The 16,563-nt window shown below is 39.0% G+C and overlaps 3 protein-coding genes across 3 annotated transcripts in view; 2 read left to right on the forward strand and 1 right to left on the reverse strand.

Annotated features, from left to right (window-relative positions):
* The window catches only part of LOC130536663 (protein FAM180A), a 6,560-nt gene extending 3,841 nt beyond the window's left edge, over window positions 1–2,719 (forward strand). The window contains exons 2-3 of the mRNA XM_057052766.1: window positions 2,210–2,304; window positions 2,372–2,719. Of these exons, the coding sequence (XP_056908746.1) occupies window positions 2,210–2,304; window positions 2,372–2,701 (425 nt within the window). The 3' untranslated portion in view covers window positions 2,702–2,719. The remainder of the gene's footprint in view (window positions 1–2,209; window positions 2,305–2,371) is intronic.
* Window positions 2,720–2,795: 76 nt separating this feature from the next.
* On the reverse strand, window positions 2,796–9,201 carry slc23a4 (solute carrier family 23 member 4). The gene is made up of 12 exons (XM_057052765.1): window positions 8,906–9,201; window positions 7,763–7,903; window positions 7,206–7,363; window positions 5,931–6,090; window positions 5,223–5,404; window positions 4,857–4,977; window positions 4,611–4,767; window positions 4,253–4,506; window positions 3,980–4,144; window positions 3,787–3,895; window positions 3,605–3,700; window positions 2,796–3,525 (listed from the first exon to the last, which is right to left on the reverse strand). Exons 1-12 carry the CDS (start codon window positions 8,951–8,953, stop codon window positions 3,257–3,259), a joined length of 1,860 nt encoding a protein of 619 aa, XP_056908745.1. The 5' UTR covers window positions 8,954–9,201; the 3' UTR covers window positions 2,796–3,256.
* A 3,230-nt stretch (window positions 9,202–12,431) lies between these two features.
* LOC130536555 (intestine-specific homeobox-like) lies at window positions 12,432–15,050 on the forward strand. Its single transcript, XM_057052598.1, has 5 exons — window positions 12,432–12,791; window positions 12,874–12,924; window positions 13,037–13,188; window positions 14,522–14,635; window positions 14,766–15,050. The coding sequence occupies exons 1-5, from the start codon at window positions 12,614–12,616 to the stop codon at window positions 14,910–14,912; spliced, it is 642 nt and encodes a 213-aa protein (XP_056908578.1). The 5' UTR covers window positions 12,432–12,613; the 3' UTR covers window positions 14,913–15,050.
* Window positions 15,051–16,563: the final 1,513 nt, after the last annotated feature.

Here is a 16,563-nt window from a genome sequence, read left to right on the forward strand (position 1 = left end):
GTTCCCTCCTCATACAGTAGGGTTAGCCATGGAGTTCCTCAAGGTTCTGTACTCGGACCAATCCTCTTCACATTGTACATGCTTCCCTTAGGGAACATTATTCGGCAGCATGGGATAAATTTTCATTGTTATGCTGATGACACTCAGCTCTATTTATCCATGAAACCCGAGGAGACAGAGAAGTTAGTGAAGCTCCAGACCTGTCTTAAAGACATAAAGTCCTGGATGTCTTCAAATTTCCTCCTCCTTAACCCAGGAAAAACTGAGGTCATGGTGTTTGGTCCTGAACCTCTCAGGGATAGATTAGATCACATAATCACTCTAGATGGTATCTCCCTAGCATCTAGTCTCTCTGTGAGGAATCTTGGAGTAACTTTTGATCAAAATCTGTCCTTGAACTCACACATTAAATTAGTCCCTAGAAGTGCCTATTTTCACCTGAGGAACATCACAAGGATTAGAAAACTACTGACCCACCATGATGCTGAAAAGTTAGTCCATGCATTTCTTACTTCCAGGCTGGACTATTCTAATTCTTTATTATCAGGGTGTCCAAACTCCTTTTTAAGAAGACTCCAGCTGATCCAAAATGCTGCAGCTAGAGTTCTGACAGGTATTGACAAAAGAGATCACATTACTCCTGTACTGGCATCTCTTCATTGAATGCCCGATAAATTTAGAATAATTTTTAAAACCCTTCTTTTGACCTACAAGGTCCTCAGAGGCCTAGCTCCATCCTACCTGGAGGAGCTAGTGATACCTTACCAGCCCAATAGATCCCTCCGCTCTCAGAATGCTGGTCTACTTGTGGTTCCCAGAGTTTCTAGGAGTAGAATGGGGGGCCAAGCATTTAGCTACCAGGCCCCCCTGCTATGGAACCAGCTCCCTGTCCGGGTACGGGAGGCTGACTCCATCGCTACTTTTAAGATCAGACTTAAAACCTTCCTCTTTGAAAAAGCTTATTGTTACTAATTCTGTAATTCCAGTTACTATCATAGACAGACAGATTATCATACTTAGGGGGATAATGACCCCTGCATAATGACCTCTGGCCCCACTGAAGTGATTGTACATCATATTTTTTGTGTGTGTTTCTGTGCTCTGTGCCTCTCCTCTCCTCTCCTCTCCTCTCCTCTCCTCTCCTTTCCTCTCCTCTCCTCTCTCTCCTCTCCTCTCCTCTCCTCTCCCCCTCCTTCTCCTTCTCCTTTTCCTCTCCCTCTCCTCTCCTTTCCTCTCCTCTACCTCCCCTTCACTCTACTTCTCCTCTCCTCTACCCCTCTCCTCTCCTACCTATCCTATCCTCTACCTGTCCTCCCCCTTCTCCTCTCTCTTTACCCAGCCGGCCATCAGCAGGAGGGTCCCCCTACATGAGCCTGGTCCTGCTCAAGGTTTCTTCCTGTTTAAGGGGAGTTTTTCCTTGCCACTGTTGCTTGTCTGGGGTTAGGCCCTGGGATTCTGGAAAACGCCTTGAAACAATTTTGATTGTATAAGACGCTATATAAATAAAGATTGATTGATTGATTGAAGCCGGTCAAACCGGCGTTGGCCGCCATGACAACACACACACAAACACACACTCCTTAAAACAATATAAACTCGAAAAACAACACAATAAATCAAACTATATTATCCTGCATTCACACACATACAAGAAGAGAATAGCTTTCACACCGTTTTTTTTTTGCTCTCTCTCTCTTCCGCTCGCACTCCTCTCACACGAAGAAGAACTGGTATTATCATATTGTAAATTATTAATCAAAATATTTAAACATGCTCTGAGGACAGATGAAGTGAGTCCTATTGTTTTTATATAGGTCTAACTTTAATATTTAGGCTTACAGTTACAGCAGCATCTCTATCAATCAATAGCTTGTACTATTAATGTATCCCTATGATCTCTGCCTATTCTCTCCTCTACCTGTCCGCCTTATATTGATGTTAGTGTAATATTGTATTGATGTTAAAAAGTTGCATACATATTTTTACAGTTGCCTGGAATTTTTAAATATAACGTGAGCATTTATTTCAAGCTTGCAATATGTGTTTTGACCACTAGATGAAACAAAATCTCACACTTTCTCACATGTTTTCGGATTTAAGAGCCAGTTTGGATCCATGTAATTAAATCACTAAATAAAAAAAGGTGATAAAAAATATGATGTCCTTGTTTCACCTGTTGTCACCTTCTGTCCCCCTTTACCCTTTTAAGCTTTATTCCCAGCTGCAAGCAGAATGAAACGAGGGGGGAGCACGATGAACCTCATCTTCAACAACTCCTTTCGTGATGTTCATCTATTATTTGAAGTAAGAATATGAACAAAAGGAAATTACCCTTAGACGTGACCACTAACAATTCCTTTTTATTCACCAGATCATGCTGTCTGGTGCACACTTTCAGGACAGCGGCGTGTTTTTTGTGGAAGACGCTGAGGTGGCTTCGCTCCGCAGAGCGAGAGACCTGAAATTCATCTGTGAGAAGATCATCCCGTGGAAACCAGCAGAAATTTTACGGCTCATTTACAACCTTTCCAATCAAATGGGTCCCCTGCATCAGGATGATTTCGAGCGCACATTGTTGACGCTGGTTTACACCGCCCAGCAGGTGATCAACTCCACCAGTGAACACCAACGTTATATGTGGAAAGGGTCGTTTGTGAGTTTGTACAAGGCTATCAAACAGGATCTGACTGGGATAAATTAAATGGATATTGATGGTAAACATTGGTTCTGCACTTTGTTTTTTCCTGCAGAATGGGAAAGATTATTGAAATGAAAAAAAACATCAGAAATCAAAATTCAGTGAAATCAAGAAAGGGTTGCTTTATTTGCACACTGAGGAAAACATCTTGTTGTATTATTACATCCTGCCATAAACAGGTGAAGTGCAGAGACTTGTGTTGAAATAAAGTCTTGGACACCACAGCAATTGAATGCCTTTGCACAGATAAACCAATACATCAAAGCAATTGTATAAACTTTACCAGGTGACAACAATATATTTGAAGTAATTTCCCATGGCAACTGTTTGTGGATAGCATGATAAAACTGCAGGATACGCTTTGAGGATATAGCTGTTATAGTTTCACCTCTTTTGAGGATGTCCCCTATATTGATTGCAAAAAAACATTAATATGAAATTCTTTGCACCATGTTGTTACAGTACAGTGTCCTTAAAAAAGTCTGAACTGAGCTGCCTCGTACCGCGTACATTTGTCTGGCCAATCCACAAAATCGCATGCAGACATTTTCACACCAATCACAGAGTGGCTCCAATAATGACCTGTGAAGACTCCAAGTGTCCCAGTGGCTGCTTATTCTCCAAGGAATCAGTATCTGCCTCAGTTTCCTCAAGGGATGCAGTTACCCCGGGAGGGCAGAATGGTATGTGCCGGAGCCAGGGGAAGGATGAAAAGTAAGTACTGATGCCAAATGGAAGATTGTAGACCTCCCTGCTCTCCAAGGTGTTGCTGAAGTCACCCTCATGGGCTTCGTTCCAGGCCAGGATACCTCGCTCATGCTTTGATCCTGTGAGATCCACATTAAAGTCGTTAACCACGGCACTCCTACTACTCTCTGAATCAAATTAATTAAGGTAATGAAATACCTGGGATTGTGTTGTCAAGTATAAAACCAATGAAACCTCCAACAAACATACTAGTGGTAAGAAGGACTTGCAGCACCTGGTCGAGTTCAACCAGCCCTGAAAACAATGTCATGAAACTAGTTCAACCATGAAAACTTTCAAGGGAAAATGTGTGGCTTTATAGTTGAAGTATGGCTTTGCACCTGTGGAAATTGCTTCTGGGTGTTTTAGTATCCAGTTGGGAATGACCAGTGCAGAGAACATGGAAAAGCCAAAGACGAAGATGTTCCGGGATGAATTCATATTTACGTACTGTTAAAGTCACAAGCAAAAGAGCCGCATTGGTGCATTCGGGTCACGCAGTGACACTGTCCTAATGAAATGTCAAATGTGTACCTGCAGATTGGAAACTCCAGCTGCCGAAATGACACCAAACATAACCAGAAACATGCCACCCATTACGGGTTCTGGGATTGTGGTAAAAATGGCTGCCACTTTTCCCATCATGCCCATGACAACCATCAAGACACCGCTAAACAGTATCACCATTCGACTCCCAACCTACAAAAACAAAAATAGAAATGAAAGTAGTCAAGGCTACTTACAGATATTTCATTTAAAGAAAGTGAAATCTAGGTTAACAGTTTCATAGTGAGGTGTTTGTTTCACCTTTGTAATACCGAGGGCACCAACATTCTCACTGTAGGATGTTGTACCATTTCCTGTGCCCCAGGCTCCGGCTAGCAAACAGCCCAGACCTTCCATGCCAATACCCCTGTTGATAGCATGTTTAGGAGGAGGCGGGGCCCCAGAAAGCCTGGCACAGGCATGGTAGTCACCAACAGACTCTATCATGGAAGAAATTACCCCAGCCAGGATGCCAACGGCTCCAGCCAGACTAACGGTTGGCATCCCCCACTGACCTTGGTGGGATATAAGAACAGATCATACACGTATTAAATATAGCTCAACTTTTTATGTTTATTGAGAAAACAACTAATCAGTTGATTGTTTAGCACTCTCTTACATGGATATGGAAAAGTAATCCATGGAGCCTTGCTGATCACATCTTTCTTCAGGTCAGTCCGGGCCAGATAACCATAATTTTCTGGATCAGTGGGGAGTACATCATAGGCTGTTAAGATGTAGCAGATTAGCCAAGAAAAAACTATTCCAAGGAGAACCTATGGATAGAAAAAAGTCAAACAGTGAGATAGCTTCTGGGAAAAAACACTGATGGATTTTTTTTTCTGGGAGAAAAAAGAGCACCCACAGGGAGAATTTGAAAGATATAGACACGTGTGAATTGCAGTTTTTTATGTATGCTGTAGGCTGGAATTGGCACAGGAATATGGCGGAGGTACTGGGAGAACAGGGTGATCAATGCCGTGGTCCTGGCAAACAAAAAAAATAGAGTAAATTCACATTATTAATCACACTTCCACGCAAGAAACAACACTACAGACTTACTGAATGTATTACTCTCCTTATCTCATTTATAAATCAGGCCAGAGGTTATAACCATAAATGCCCCATGCTACATAAAAAAGGTGTGGCAGACTATCATCTTTAGAACAAACAAACATAAACACAATTCAGCCATCCAACCCCATGAAGATGCTTTAAGACTGGTACTTACATAACAGCTACACCCCAATGATAACCAGCACTGGTGCCAGCAGAGTCAAACAGCGACAGTCCAATAAGAGAGATAGTGGGAGCAATGGTGAGGGGCCCGATGAAGCGCATAAAATGTCCAATGAGGCCAGAGAATCCGACAAACATCTGGAAGAGTGAGCCCATGATGAAGGATCCTTGCAGCTGTAGACATAAACAAGAGTTTTTAAAACTCTGACAGTTTGCAAAGATAGTTGCTATCATATGCTGTCACTTTTTTTTAATCTTCTCCTTTATCCATAGCAAATTCTGTTACATCAAGCAGATGCCACTATGGTATCTGTTAAGTGCCCTTTATCTGGGACAATGTATGTTGCGTTATAATATCTTTGTTATCATTAAATCAAGCCACTATATCCTAATTTTTATTAGTGCTAAGAAAATGTCAGCACAATCTTACAACAGCCTTGGAGATATGGGTGCAAATGGGTGCAAAATGTATGTTTATTTTGTATGTTGCATTACCATCACACAAAACAATAATGTTGGTTTTGAGACAACAAATACAATCCATCCATCGTTCGACCAGACAACTTAAACATCAGATTTTATAAGATTTATATTGCTGTGGACCTAAATATTTACTACTAGCAAAACTTTATCAGTCCTCTATTTTTTGCACCTATTTAGTAATTGTACCAACCCAAAGTTGCCGGATTTGCACACTTACAGCTCTCATTCGAGTCTGCCACACCTCAGTAAATTCTGGGGAGGTGGTGTTTACTAGGCTGGCATTGTGTGTCCAGGCAGGACACGTCCACTCCGGCATGGACAGCATTGCCATGGATGGTGCCAACAATGTGAATGTACCGCCTTGAAGAATGGGCAGTCTGGAAACAAACATGCAAGGTCACATGCACTTACAATGTTTTTAGGATGTTATCCTGAGATGATTAATATGCTGTTTATAATATATACTGCACATAAGTACATATATAAATATATATAAAAAAACTGTTTTTTTATTTCAACTCTAGGCTGTTTTTTTCATGTTCTCTAAGATGGTTAATTAAACATGTGAATTTGCAGGTTTAGCATTTGTTAAAGGACACAGTAAGTTTGCACTTGCCTTACAAGTTCCCCTCCTGTACTCATTTGCTGCTGCAGTCTGTTTCTCTCTCTCCCACATGATTAGAGGACTGATTTACTTTAAATCATGTGAAACTGCAAGTGACTCAAGAAGCTAATTGAGTTAAAGTCAGTGACTGTACAAGTCGTGCATCGCCAGTATTCATCGCTATCTACGTATATTAGGAAACTATTCTTGCCGAAGGTTTTTCATAATATATTGTGTTTTTAAAGAATCATTTTATTGAGCCCAGACTGTTCGAGCTGTTTCATTATTGTTCCTCTGCAACACTGTCCCTTTTTACATACTGCTTGTTTTTTCCCAGCTGACCTGCAGGTATTGTGGAACTAGATTCCAAACAGAATAGGCTGGAAATTCCTTCCCTAATCCAACTTCAATTAACACAGGGCACACGTAGAGAAATAAAATGCTGTCTGAATTTTTTTAATGTAATTTCTGCCAACAAGAGACTCTTGCTTTCTCTGTGCTCTCTGTTATCTTATAGTTGTGTAAAATTTATTATACTAGTGACCCCTTTTTAAATCACTAAAACTCACACTAAAGTAAGCTTTATATCCCAGCACTACTACTCCACTACTCTTTCAAATACTGCTGGCTTTTTCAGGGTAACAACTGCTGTAACATTCAACAAAGATTACTAATGAAAGCTGCTTTGCTGTGCCTGTTCAGTAATAGCACAGTAAAATCCACTTTAATTAGCCAGGCTGCACCACTGCATTGCTTAAATAATCTTCGTATTGAGAAAGTAAATGAGTAACTTTATAAGATAAAATATTTGCAATCAAAGTAAATACACATCACTTTCTGATACTCCAGGGATCTGATTTAACATTTACTAGGCTAACAGGTTCTCACCTAACGCCAAAGACAACTTGCAGCAGGGTGCAAATGCCGGAGACGAAAAAGATGGTGCTGATGAGGTGGCTTTGCGTGAGGGCATCATGCTGTAGACACAACCCCTGAGACAAGATTATTGGAATGGCGATGATGCCTCCGAATGCAGTCAAGCAATGCTGCAAGGGAGAAGGAAACACAGTGAATGCAAAACCTTTATTGGAGATGGACTGTAGAGTGAACTCTGGTGTTAGACTGTCATGGAATTAATAAATGAACTTCATCAAAAGGATTTTACACCCAAAGAGTGGAACAAATTTTCAAATTCAGCATGAAGTAAAACGCTTAGCATCTGCAAAGAAACCATAACATTTTCTCACACGTGATATTTCTGTTATATCCCAGGCATCAAGCAGAACACTCACACTATTTAAAAGTGAAGCATATAAGCTACAACTGCAGTGCTTGGAAACATTAACCCATGCTGCTTTTAAGCATCTCCCAATTCCAACATATTTAGCAGACACAAATGATGGGAGGCTCCTCTTGAAACAGGTAGAATCCGTTCGCAGACTCACCTGGATGCCCAGAAAAATGCAGAGGTACCACGGAGGCACATCTGTTACACAGTATGCCAGTTTGTTGGCGTCTCCCTCCAAAGATGTGCCGACGTCTTCAACATCTTTTGTGTCTGACAGATCACAAAAGTGTCCCTCAAGCTCGAATTAGACAGAGAAATGACAATTAGGACACAAACTGTTTGGTTTAGTTAATATTTTTCAAATAACTCCAATTACTGCATCTGATATGGACTCAAAACTTCACTTGAGTAAGATCTGAGTATAATTTTTACTGCTACTGAATCAATACATGCTGGAGTGTAACACCAGGTCAGTAAGGAAGACAGAGGAGCTCCAGTAAAAACACTGTTTGAACCCTGACATGGCTGTTGGATGAGTCCTTTAACCCTAATGTACACGGCTGTTGTGGTTGTGGGTCTGCGGTGTGTCAGGATGACTTTGTGTAACCTTGTCAATAAAGTAACTGTGCTCCTGGTCATGTGCTAAACCAGATAATCTATGCTGATAATTGCAGCAGCTGCAGATATATTGGTATTATTGAAATGAGCAACTAGGTCTGTTATGAATCTAACAGAGTAAACTCATTATTCTTTAGATGTCAAATATTTAAATAGGTCCTTTTTAAAAGAAAGACTTATTATACTCAATGATTGCTAAATGGTTCATTTGAGTGTACCAAACATTTGAGTGTACCAAAGCAGTCACAATTGTAACTTTAATACAATAAATTGATGTCGAAATGATATTAGAATATCTTGTACAAATATTCATTCATTCCTTTTTTCAATCTGGAATTACTCACATGTTCATGTTTCCTCTGACTAAACACTGCAGAACTCAATAATGTGATTTAGAGAGGGCTAAGAATGTAAACAGGAACACTGTGTGCTTCTCCAGTGTTTTTTGAATGATTCTCTCTGGTGAATTTAAAAATGAGTTGTTGCTGTGGAAATAAAAAATAGAGCTACTTTGTGCAGTCAAATCAACTGATTACTATTACTTTATCTGGCGAAAACATCAAATAACGAATCTGATGTTCATCATTTTGAAAGTTGTGAAAGAAACTAATGCGAATGTCTAATGATTAGCCTTTAAAACACTACATTTGAAAGGGTATTGAAATAATAAAGCTACACTTACTGCATATTCGTAGTTGTTGAGCCCATTGCTCTCCTTTTCTAGAGCCATGTCCGCTTCAACCTGTTGGTTCAGGCTGCGATCTTACCGGGATATAAACAAACCAGAAAAATAAAAAGACATGAGTGGAAAGAGAGGTGAGCACGTTAAGAGAGAAATGGTATTCCAAAAAGCAGGGAGTGAGCTAGGAGGTGGCTGAGGAGAAGTTTGGCTGGGGCATGAGACTTTTGATTGAAATAAGTCCCACCAGCAGCTCATGTGAACCCAATTACAGCAGCTGACCGACCAGCATTTATTGAGTCTCACAGACATGGTTTCAGATGTTACATTTTTGGCTTGAAGCAAGGCAGAAACAATGTGTAGGATGTCCTTTTCTGTGCACCCTGTTGTATATGACTCGTCATTTTACTAAGTCATTGTTTATTCAAGAATTCTTTGAAGTGATATGTTGATTTAGTCTGTTTAAATGCAGCTTGAACTTCTGCTGTCAGATAAGGTCATTTCCGTTATGATTTCTTCATTCAAAAATATTTTTATTGATTGAAAATATCCAAATTTCCTTTAATGACACAGCGCATCGGCAGCATTTATTGAGCATGTCCAGTTAAAGTTAATGCAATTTGTACATTTACAGTACGTCTCTTGTTTGTCTGCTGAGATTATATTAAATTTGATTAAATGGTTAGTTTTAATTTAGAGTTTAATACAGCCCACAGCTTCTCAATTAGGAAGGGTTAAGACAGGACATTCTTCACAAGAAAATGGAGGATTTGCTCCTTACTCATCCATCACTCTGTTTTTCTTTGGAACAAATGGAGAGGACAAAGAACAGCTGTTCAGTACATATCTTCCATTTCCACACGGCTGGTTTAAGGTTATTTTTTTATACCTAATATTGACATTTGTCAAGAAATCTGAAATTATTTTTCCACCTCTAGTCATGACAAATAAATAGATGATGCAAGTTATCAGACCTCAGTGGGAAGCTCCTTTGACCCACATGCAAAGCATCTTTTAAGGGGGAAAAACAGCTTTAATTTTTAAATGAAATGAAGTTTTAGCACAAATTTACAACAAAACAACTAAATAATAATAATACAAGCTTTCGCTTTATACTAGATTACAAACAAAACCAAGTGCAATAGTTGATGGAAATTGAGCTCATGTGAAAACGTTCAATTTGGACTGTAGGTCTGGAACATCATGAGGTCTCCATGCATGTGACTAGAAGCTCTAAATAAAGATTTATCATATGTCAGGTACTGACCCTGGGATCGGTCCTGATGCTTCTCTATGCTGCGTTGCTAATGCTGTCATATGACTGTCAATATGTTGAATTTGTGAATCTCATAAACCAGAAACTCCATTACACACATGCATGTAAACACAAAGAAAGGGTGGGTAATTTATGTGCAATGTATGTAAGGTGCAAGGTTGAGAAAAGGATTGTAGGAGGAAAAATAGTTGCATATGTTAAGAAGTGAAGAGAATAGATCAGGCCAGTTTAGTTCAATCACTGCTCCCAGGCTTGCTCAAGACAAAGGTCAAAAGTTCTACTGTGGTCATGTTGCACTGGTAGAACACTCGGTCTTAATCTCTTAATCTTGATTTCCATGAAGTGGCAGAGTTCATTTCAGTATAGTAAACACATCTTCAATGATTCTTTATTTGTGTGTTGTTAATCAAATGAATGCCACCCTGTTGGCGAGTGGCATGCTTGTCATGGTCAATAATGCCTGATGTACACATACAGGTAATGAGGTAGTACACCTGAGTATTGAGTACAGCTGTTCATTTGTAACAGGAATGGAATTATGTTATTGGAGAATATTCTTAGTGTGGCCACGTGTCAAAGTAATGACTTTGACAGTGGTACCCTTCTGTCCCACAGATATCATAAACTTTGTTCAGCTGAGGATTAGAGATGCTGTTCAGGGCAGAAAGCTTATTAACCGTCCGTGTGCTGAGCTGTGGTTTGTCATAAGCTCATGAGCCATGAGGAATGTGCTAGAGAGGAGACCATCTTGGTACAGCACTTTCATAAATTAGCTAGCCTCACATTACCAGCATTACACACAGCATTTTTATATGTTTCTCTCCATTTTTTGCTACTATTGTTTAGCTAAGACCTCACTCTCTTTCAAAGCTTTTTCTTGCGTTTTTGCAGCTCATGAACACTTGAGCAAAATTTATGAGAAGAAACAATAAATAAAAATGATGTTGTATTATCAAGAAGTAATTGGTTCTGTTTTAAATATCTGATCAGGTCGGCGCATCATTGAACTGTGAGCAGTGAGGCGCTGATATACAATCTGAATATGATGTGACCTGATAAGGCGTAATAAAACATGAATATCACACACTACATTTTTTCATGTTTCTTTATTTCAAATACGACTAATTATTGATAATGTTTTTTGCAAATACCAGAGTCATATGATCCCTTTTGGCTGCAGAGATGGCACACTTGTTTTTGTTGTTCTAAGAGGGCGAGAAGCTGTCCTGTAATAAATTGGGTTACTGTTTTGGACAGGAATATGAAGCTGGTAGAAAAGAAGAAGTTGCATAGGTTGAAACAAAAGGGTTGAAGGAAGAAATATTATGTAAACGTCCAAGTGACCTGCCTCCCCGGAGGAGAAATGTTGCCACCCCATGGCGATCTGGAGGGGAACAGTATCATTAGTCTGTTTCTTTGAAATTTTTGCTTGAGTCAGGCAAATATATAACTATTGGGCATGTAGAATGATGTATAAAGTCCATAAAGTTCCTTAGTTAATATCTCACTAAAGGCATCACAGCAGTCATTGTCTAAGTCAAAGATGCAATAAAGACTGTGCAAATAAACACAGTTATACCAATAACAATAGTCTGAAAAGAGGCAAATAGATGTATGCCAAAGGTTATATTATCTGGATATCATCACAATAATAATAAATACTACAAATTATTTAAATAATAACAACAATAATTAATTATTAAGCCATTTGAAAACAAATTCTGAATATGCGTAGGTTTATGCTCTGTAGAGGGGTCAAGAATTCAGCAAAGGGTGTGAAAAAGTGACAAAAAGCACAAAATTCAAATAATCTACTTTCTTTTAGAGGTTTTTTGGAGGCGGAGTCATTTTTAAGCATAGTTTTGTTAAGGTTATGCTTTCATGTCTATCTCATAAGATAACCATTTAACTAGCATTATTTTGTTTCTTAAGTTTGCCATTTTGTGTGTGTCCTGGAAATAAGTAAATTAAACAAGTGACAAACTGATATCTAATCTCTGACAGTAGATGGAGACATACTAAGAAACAGATTATCTCCGATTATCTGTGTTCTCTTTGTTTCTGATAGGAGACCTGAAGCATGAGAGGGCATTTTGCGGCTAAGTTGATAAAGTCTCCCAGACCAGAAATTCTCTTGATAAGCACTTTTTTCTGTTAAGTATAATCTAATCTAATTAAACCCTTTCAAAAGCAGGACATAACTATCCTAGGAATATAGTGCCATAAATTAAAGTTCCTGAAGGGTTAGTGTGTGGCTGCACACAGTGAGATGCTCCTCCTTGCTGATGGCCATGTGATACAGTTCAAACACAAGTCGATAGGGAGGAAGGACAATCTTACCTTCCTCAATTTGCAGTGTGAAGGGGAACAAGATAGGACTTTTTTTTCTAGATTAAGAGGTGAGTAAAAAAGAAGGCTGCAATAAACTGCTGGAAATGTGGAACAGAAGTAATGCGGAGGAAGAGTCCATCATGGTTGAAGAAAAGGAATCTCAACAGAACCAAAAATTAGCCCATTCTATTGAAGAAATCTTAAGGAGACCCACTTGTGTTAAGGAGACAAGAATTCTCCGTAACTTTGCTCTTATCAAGGAAAACACCAGAACATCTACAGGTATCGTTTTCTTAGCTCTTTTCTGCATAGATGTCAATAGAAAGAGAATACAGCTAACTTTTAAAAAATTTTATTTCGACAGACATATCACCAGTCAGGCTAGAGTCTCCAAAAGCCAGCACAGACAGCACCAGTGCGTGTTTTATGTTTTTTTTTACTTTTGAGTCAAAGGGTTAAAGCTCAACTCACTATGGTGGATGCATGTTCTGAATATGCTGATGCATGTGATGATGGTTCTGTCACAGACAAACTAAGGAAAAAGAGACAAACAAGGGTCACATTTGCACCATTCCAGGTGCAGGAGCTGGAGAAGGTCTTCCAGCAGACTCACTACCCAGACATTAAATCCAGGGATCAGTTAGCCTCCCACCTGCATCTAACGGAGAGTCGCATACAGGTAAGACACATGCAAATAAACTCAAGGCGTGGAAGTGACTAGCTCAGAAAAGAAATCATGATTAAAAATATGAATTGATTTTCAATTGAAATTCAGCAAAAGTCCTTGCTGGTGTGTTAAAAGAGGTCTGGAGGGGCCGCTGCCCTCTCAGTTCATCAGAAAACCTATCAGAGGAGAGCTGTGATATCAACAGGTTGATTGTGATTGTGAAGGAGTTTATTTTCTGGATTTTTGAACAGTCATTTTGTTGGTGATCCACCTGTTGCTGATCCATCACAATGAGCCCTAAACTGTGAAAACAGGATTTAAACAGACATAGAACTAAATTTGTTGGCTCTGTGATATCAAGCTGAATAGCTATTTGGACAAGGCTATATTGTCATCGACTGCAGCTTGAATATATTCACAAAGAAAATAATTCACTGGGTCAAAAATATGGGAAGGTCTTACAGGGCAGTATAAAAGAAAAACAATTACTAGCCGATTAATAAATCAGCTGAACACAGTATTTGGTTTCATTCACAAAATTTCCAGGTAAAAACTGCATTAAGATAAATTTCTATTTTTATTGTCAATGTATTGAATTTCCTATATGTTGAATGTCACATTATGGATTTAGTGGTTGCTCAATAGAGCAACACTGAATGGCTTAACAGTGTTAAGCCATTGCTTATTACAGAGTCAAATCTGGTGTCTTTAGGGGAAAATAACCAGAATTTAGTTTAGAATTGCAGCCACAGTCGCTTACATTTGGTCACATCCGAGCCTCTGGCCCCATCAGACCTGACCCCAGTGCTATATCGGTATCATATTAAGATAAAAATGAGTGAATTTTTAACCCAGTGGATCTGGTGCATGAGATCACATAATCTGACAAAAGGGCGATAACAAAATACCTCTGCAAATAGGAGAAACAACAAGTTAAAATCTTGGAAAGTTTTTCCAGTTTCAAAAGTTTTTCCATGCTAAAGTTAACACAAGAGTTAATGTTTGTGCATGGGCTTGTCTGCTGATTAATTTAATATTTTTAAACTGATGTTTGTGACTCGAGGCTTATATATACAGAATGATGTCTTTTTAAGTTTGTAAGACGTTTATGATTTGCCAAAGCTTTTAAGGAGTATTACTGAAAATAAACGGGCCGGTGGGATGAATCATGCTTAATATTTCACCCCAACTCCTGCAATTTGTCTCGACAGGTGATCCAGCTACAACAAAAGTCTTAAAATAATTTAAAGCTTTTCCCTATACTGTATTATCATATTGATACAATACAGTACACTGAGTTTCTGATAGTCTGATACAGTATATATTTGTGATGTTTGTGCTGCAGATTTGGTTCCAAAACCGTAGAGCTAAGTGGAGGAAGGCTGAAACACTCAAGGATCTAGAGGTGATGACTGAGCAGCAAAGACATTTAGCCGTCCAGTTTCCACTTTACTATGAGGTGACAGAATTAGGAAAAAATCAGTTTACATGCACCATGAACACAAGTGTTCATCTGTGTTCATGGTAAATGGTACATGGTACATGTGTTATCATGTTATCATTCTCATCACATGTCACATCTATTCCAGGAGCCACAGTTGCACACAGGCTGCTGGCTACCCTGTTGTCTCCCCAAACCCCTCCAATCAAGACTGTTTGTCATCAACAGCCACCTCGGTGACTGCCACACCTTTCCTCCATCACCGGACCCTGGTTTTTACTGGGCCAAAAGATAGCATCGTACCAGCTCACCAACACAGACAACATTTGTACGTGGGTACAAAGGGAAAATTTGTAAATTGTAAAGTGTAATTGAAGGAATCAGTACTGTAATATCTTTTTGCACAATGCTAAATAAAAAAACTTCTGGAGCATTTCTATTGTCTTAAGTTAAATGTACACTGCATTCTGCTTCTTGTGTTAGAGCCATGTTTGTCGGAGGGCATTTCAAGTTTTTCATGACCACATACTTCCTTGTCAGAGATAAGATACAGTGTTACCATAAACTGTCCTCATCTGTTTGACTTTCTGACAACCTGTTCTTATCTTAATTTGGCCTCATAAGTCGGGGTTATGGGAAGGCCACCCAGACCAAGTTGCTCTGCATGAGCAAGTTGCTGTTCAATGTCATTAAAGGGGATTAGGCCAATTTCGATTACGGTGTATGTCAACACAATTTTAAGTATACACATACATTTTTAATAACCTAATATTTACAATCTTGTATTCTTAAATGTTGAGATTTTGTGTGAGAATTGTGATCTGAAATCATATTTATTTTAGCCTTTTTTCTGTAAGGATTTATCAACAACACCCCTCCTTTCAAAGAACTGTTACATAGGCCACTTTTCAAATAATTGGCAATTATAAAAAACGATAATACAACATCATCTTAAGTGTCAATATCATAACTGATTGAATTTAACAAGCCTCTGAGGGCAGTTAAACTTTTCACCTCTGTCTTATCATTCTTTATTGCATCTGTTTGCTGATATTTTATCTGGCTCCTGCTGCAGGGGCTGGGTCACAGAGAGTACAAGACAATGAAAAAGCTCAAACAAAACACCTTGGACCATTTGTGTAACTTTATATTTACAATGGTTCTCTATAGGTGTATTATAGTCTGACAAAACAATCAAAGCAGGTAACAATTGACAAAAACCCAATGATCCAATGGCCCTACCCATAACATCTGATATTATCTGAGGATAATCGATAACTTAATAACTACAGTCAAACTCACTACCACCTACATAGCTCTACTAGCTCGATCAGTGCATTCACATGCATGATTTGAGCGAGCCTTGCTCAAATTATGACTTTGTCGGAATTTGGTTCTTGTCCCAATTTAGCTGCAACGGACAAAATCAAATAACTGACTGGCCCATTTTCCAGTTAATCTATTATATTACATAATAAAGAACTGGAATCAAATGGGAGAACAGTATTTTGACCAAAAGGAAGATGGATAATCCTACAGCATTGCTCATCTAGTACTTATTGTGTATATAAGACACATGCTATCCCTTGTGGACATATCTATTTCAATAGATAGAAACACTTTATGTTCAGGCTTAGAATCTGATTGTTGCCGACTGTAACTGGATGACAGAAGTGCTTGCAAATGCATTAGTATGACTGGTGTCTGTGCTCCCCATATCTAAGACATGAAGATAAAAAATTAGACAATGTGCATGCTCCACAACAAGGGAACAAAAACATCCAGGAAAGCCAGTTCACACACTATGAACAAACTACATTTCTGTTCCAAAGTTTTTAAAAAAAAATGCTCTCATGGAGCGATCAGTGGATCCTGATTAGAAGGGACGAGGTAATTAGTTTCCAATCCCAGGGTTGTATCACTGCTTCTCTAAGCCAGTACCTGTA

The sequence above is a fragment of the Takifugu flavidus genome, chromosome 13 (assembly GCF_003711565.1).
Source record: "Takifugu flavidus isolate HTHZ2018 chromosome 13, ASM371156v2, whole genome shotgun sequence".
Classification (NCBI taxonomy): domain Eukaryota; kingdom Metazoa; phylum Chordata; class Actinopteri; order Tetraodontiformes; family Tetraodontidae; genus Takifugu; species Takifugu flavidus.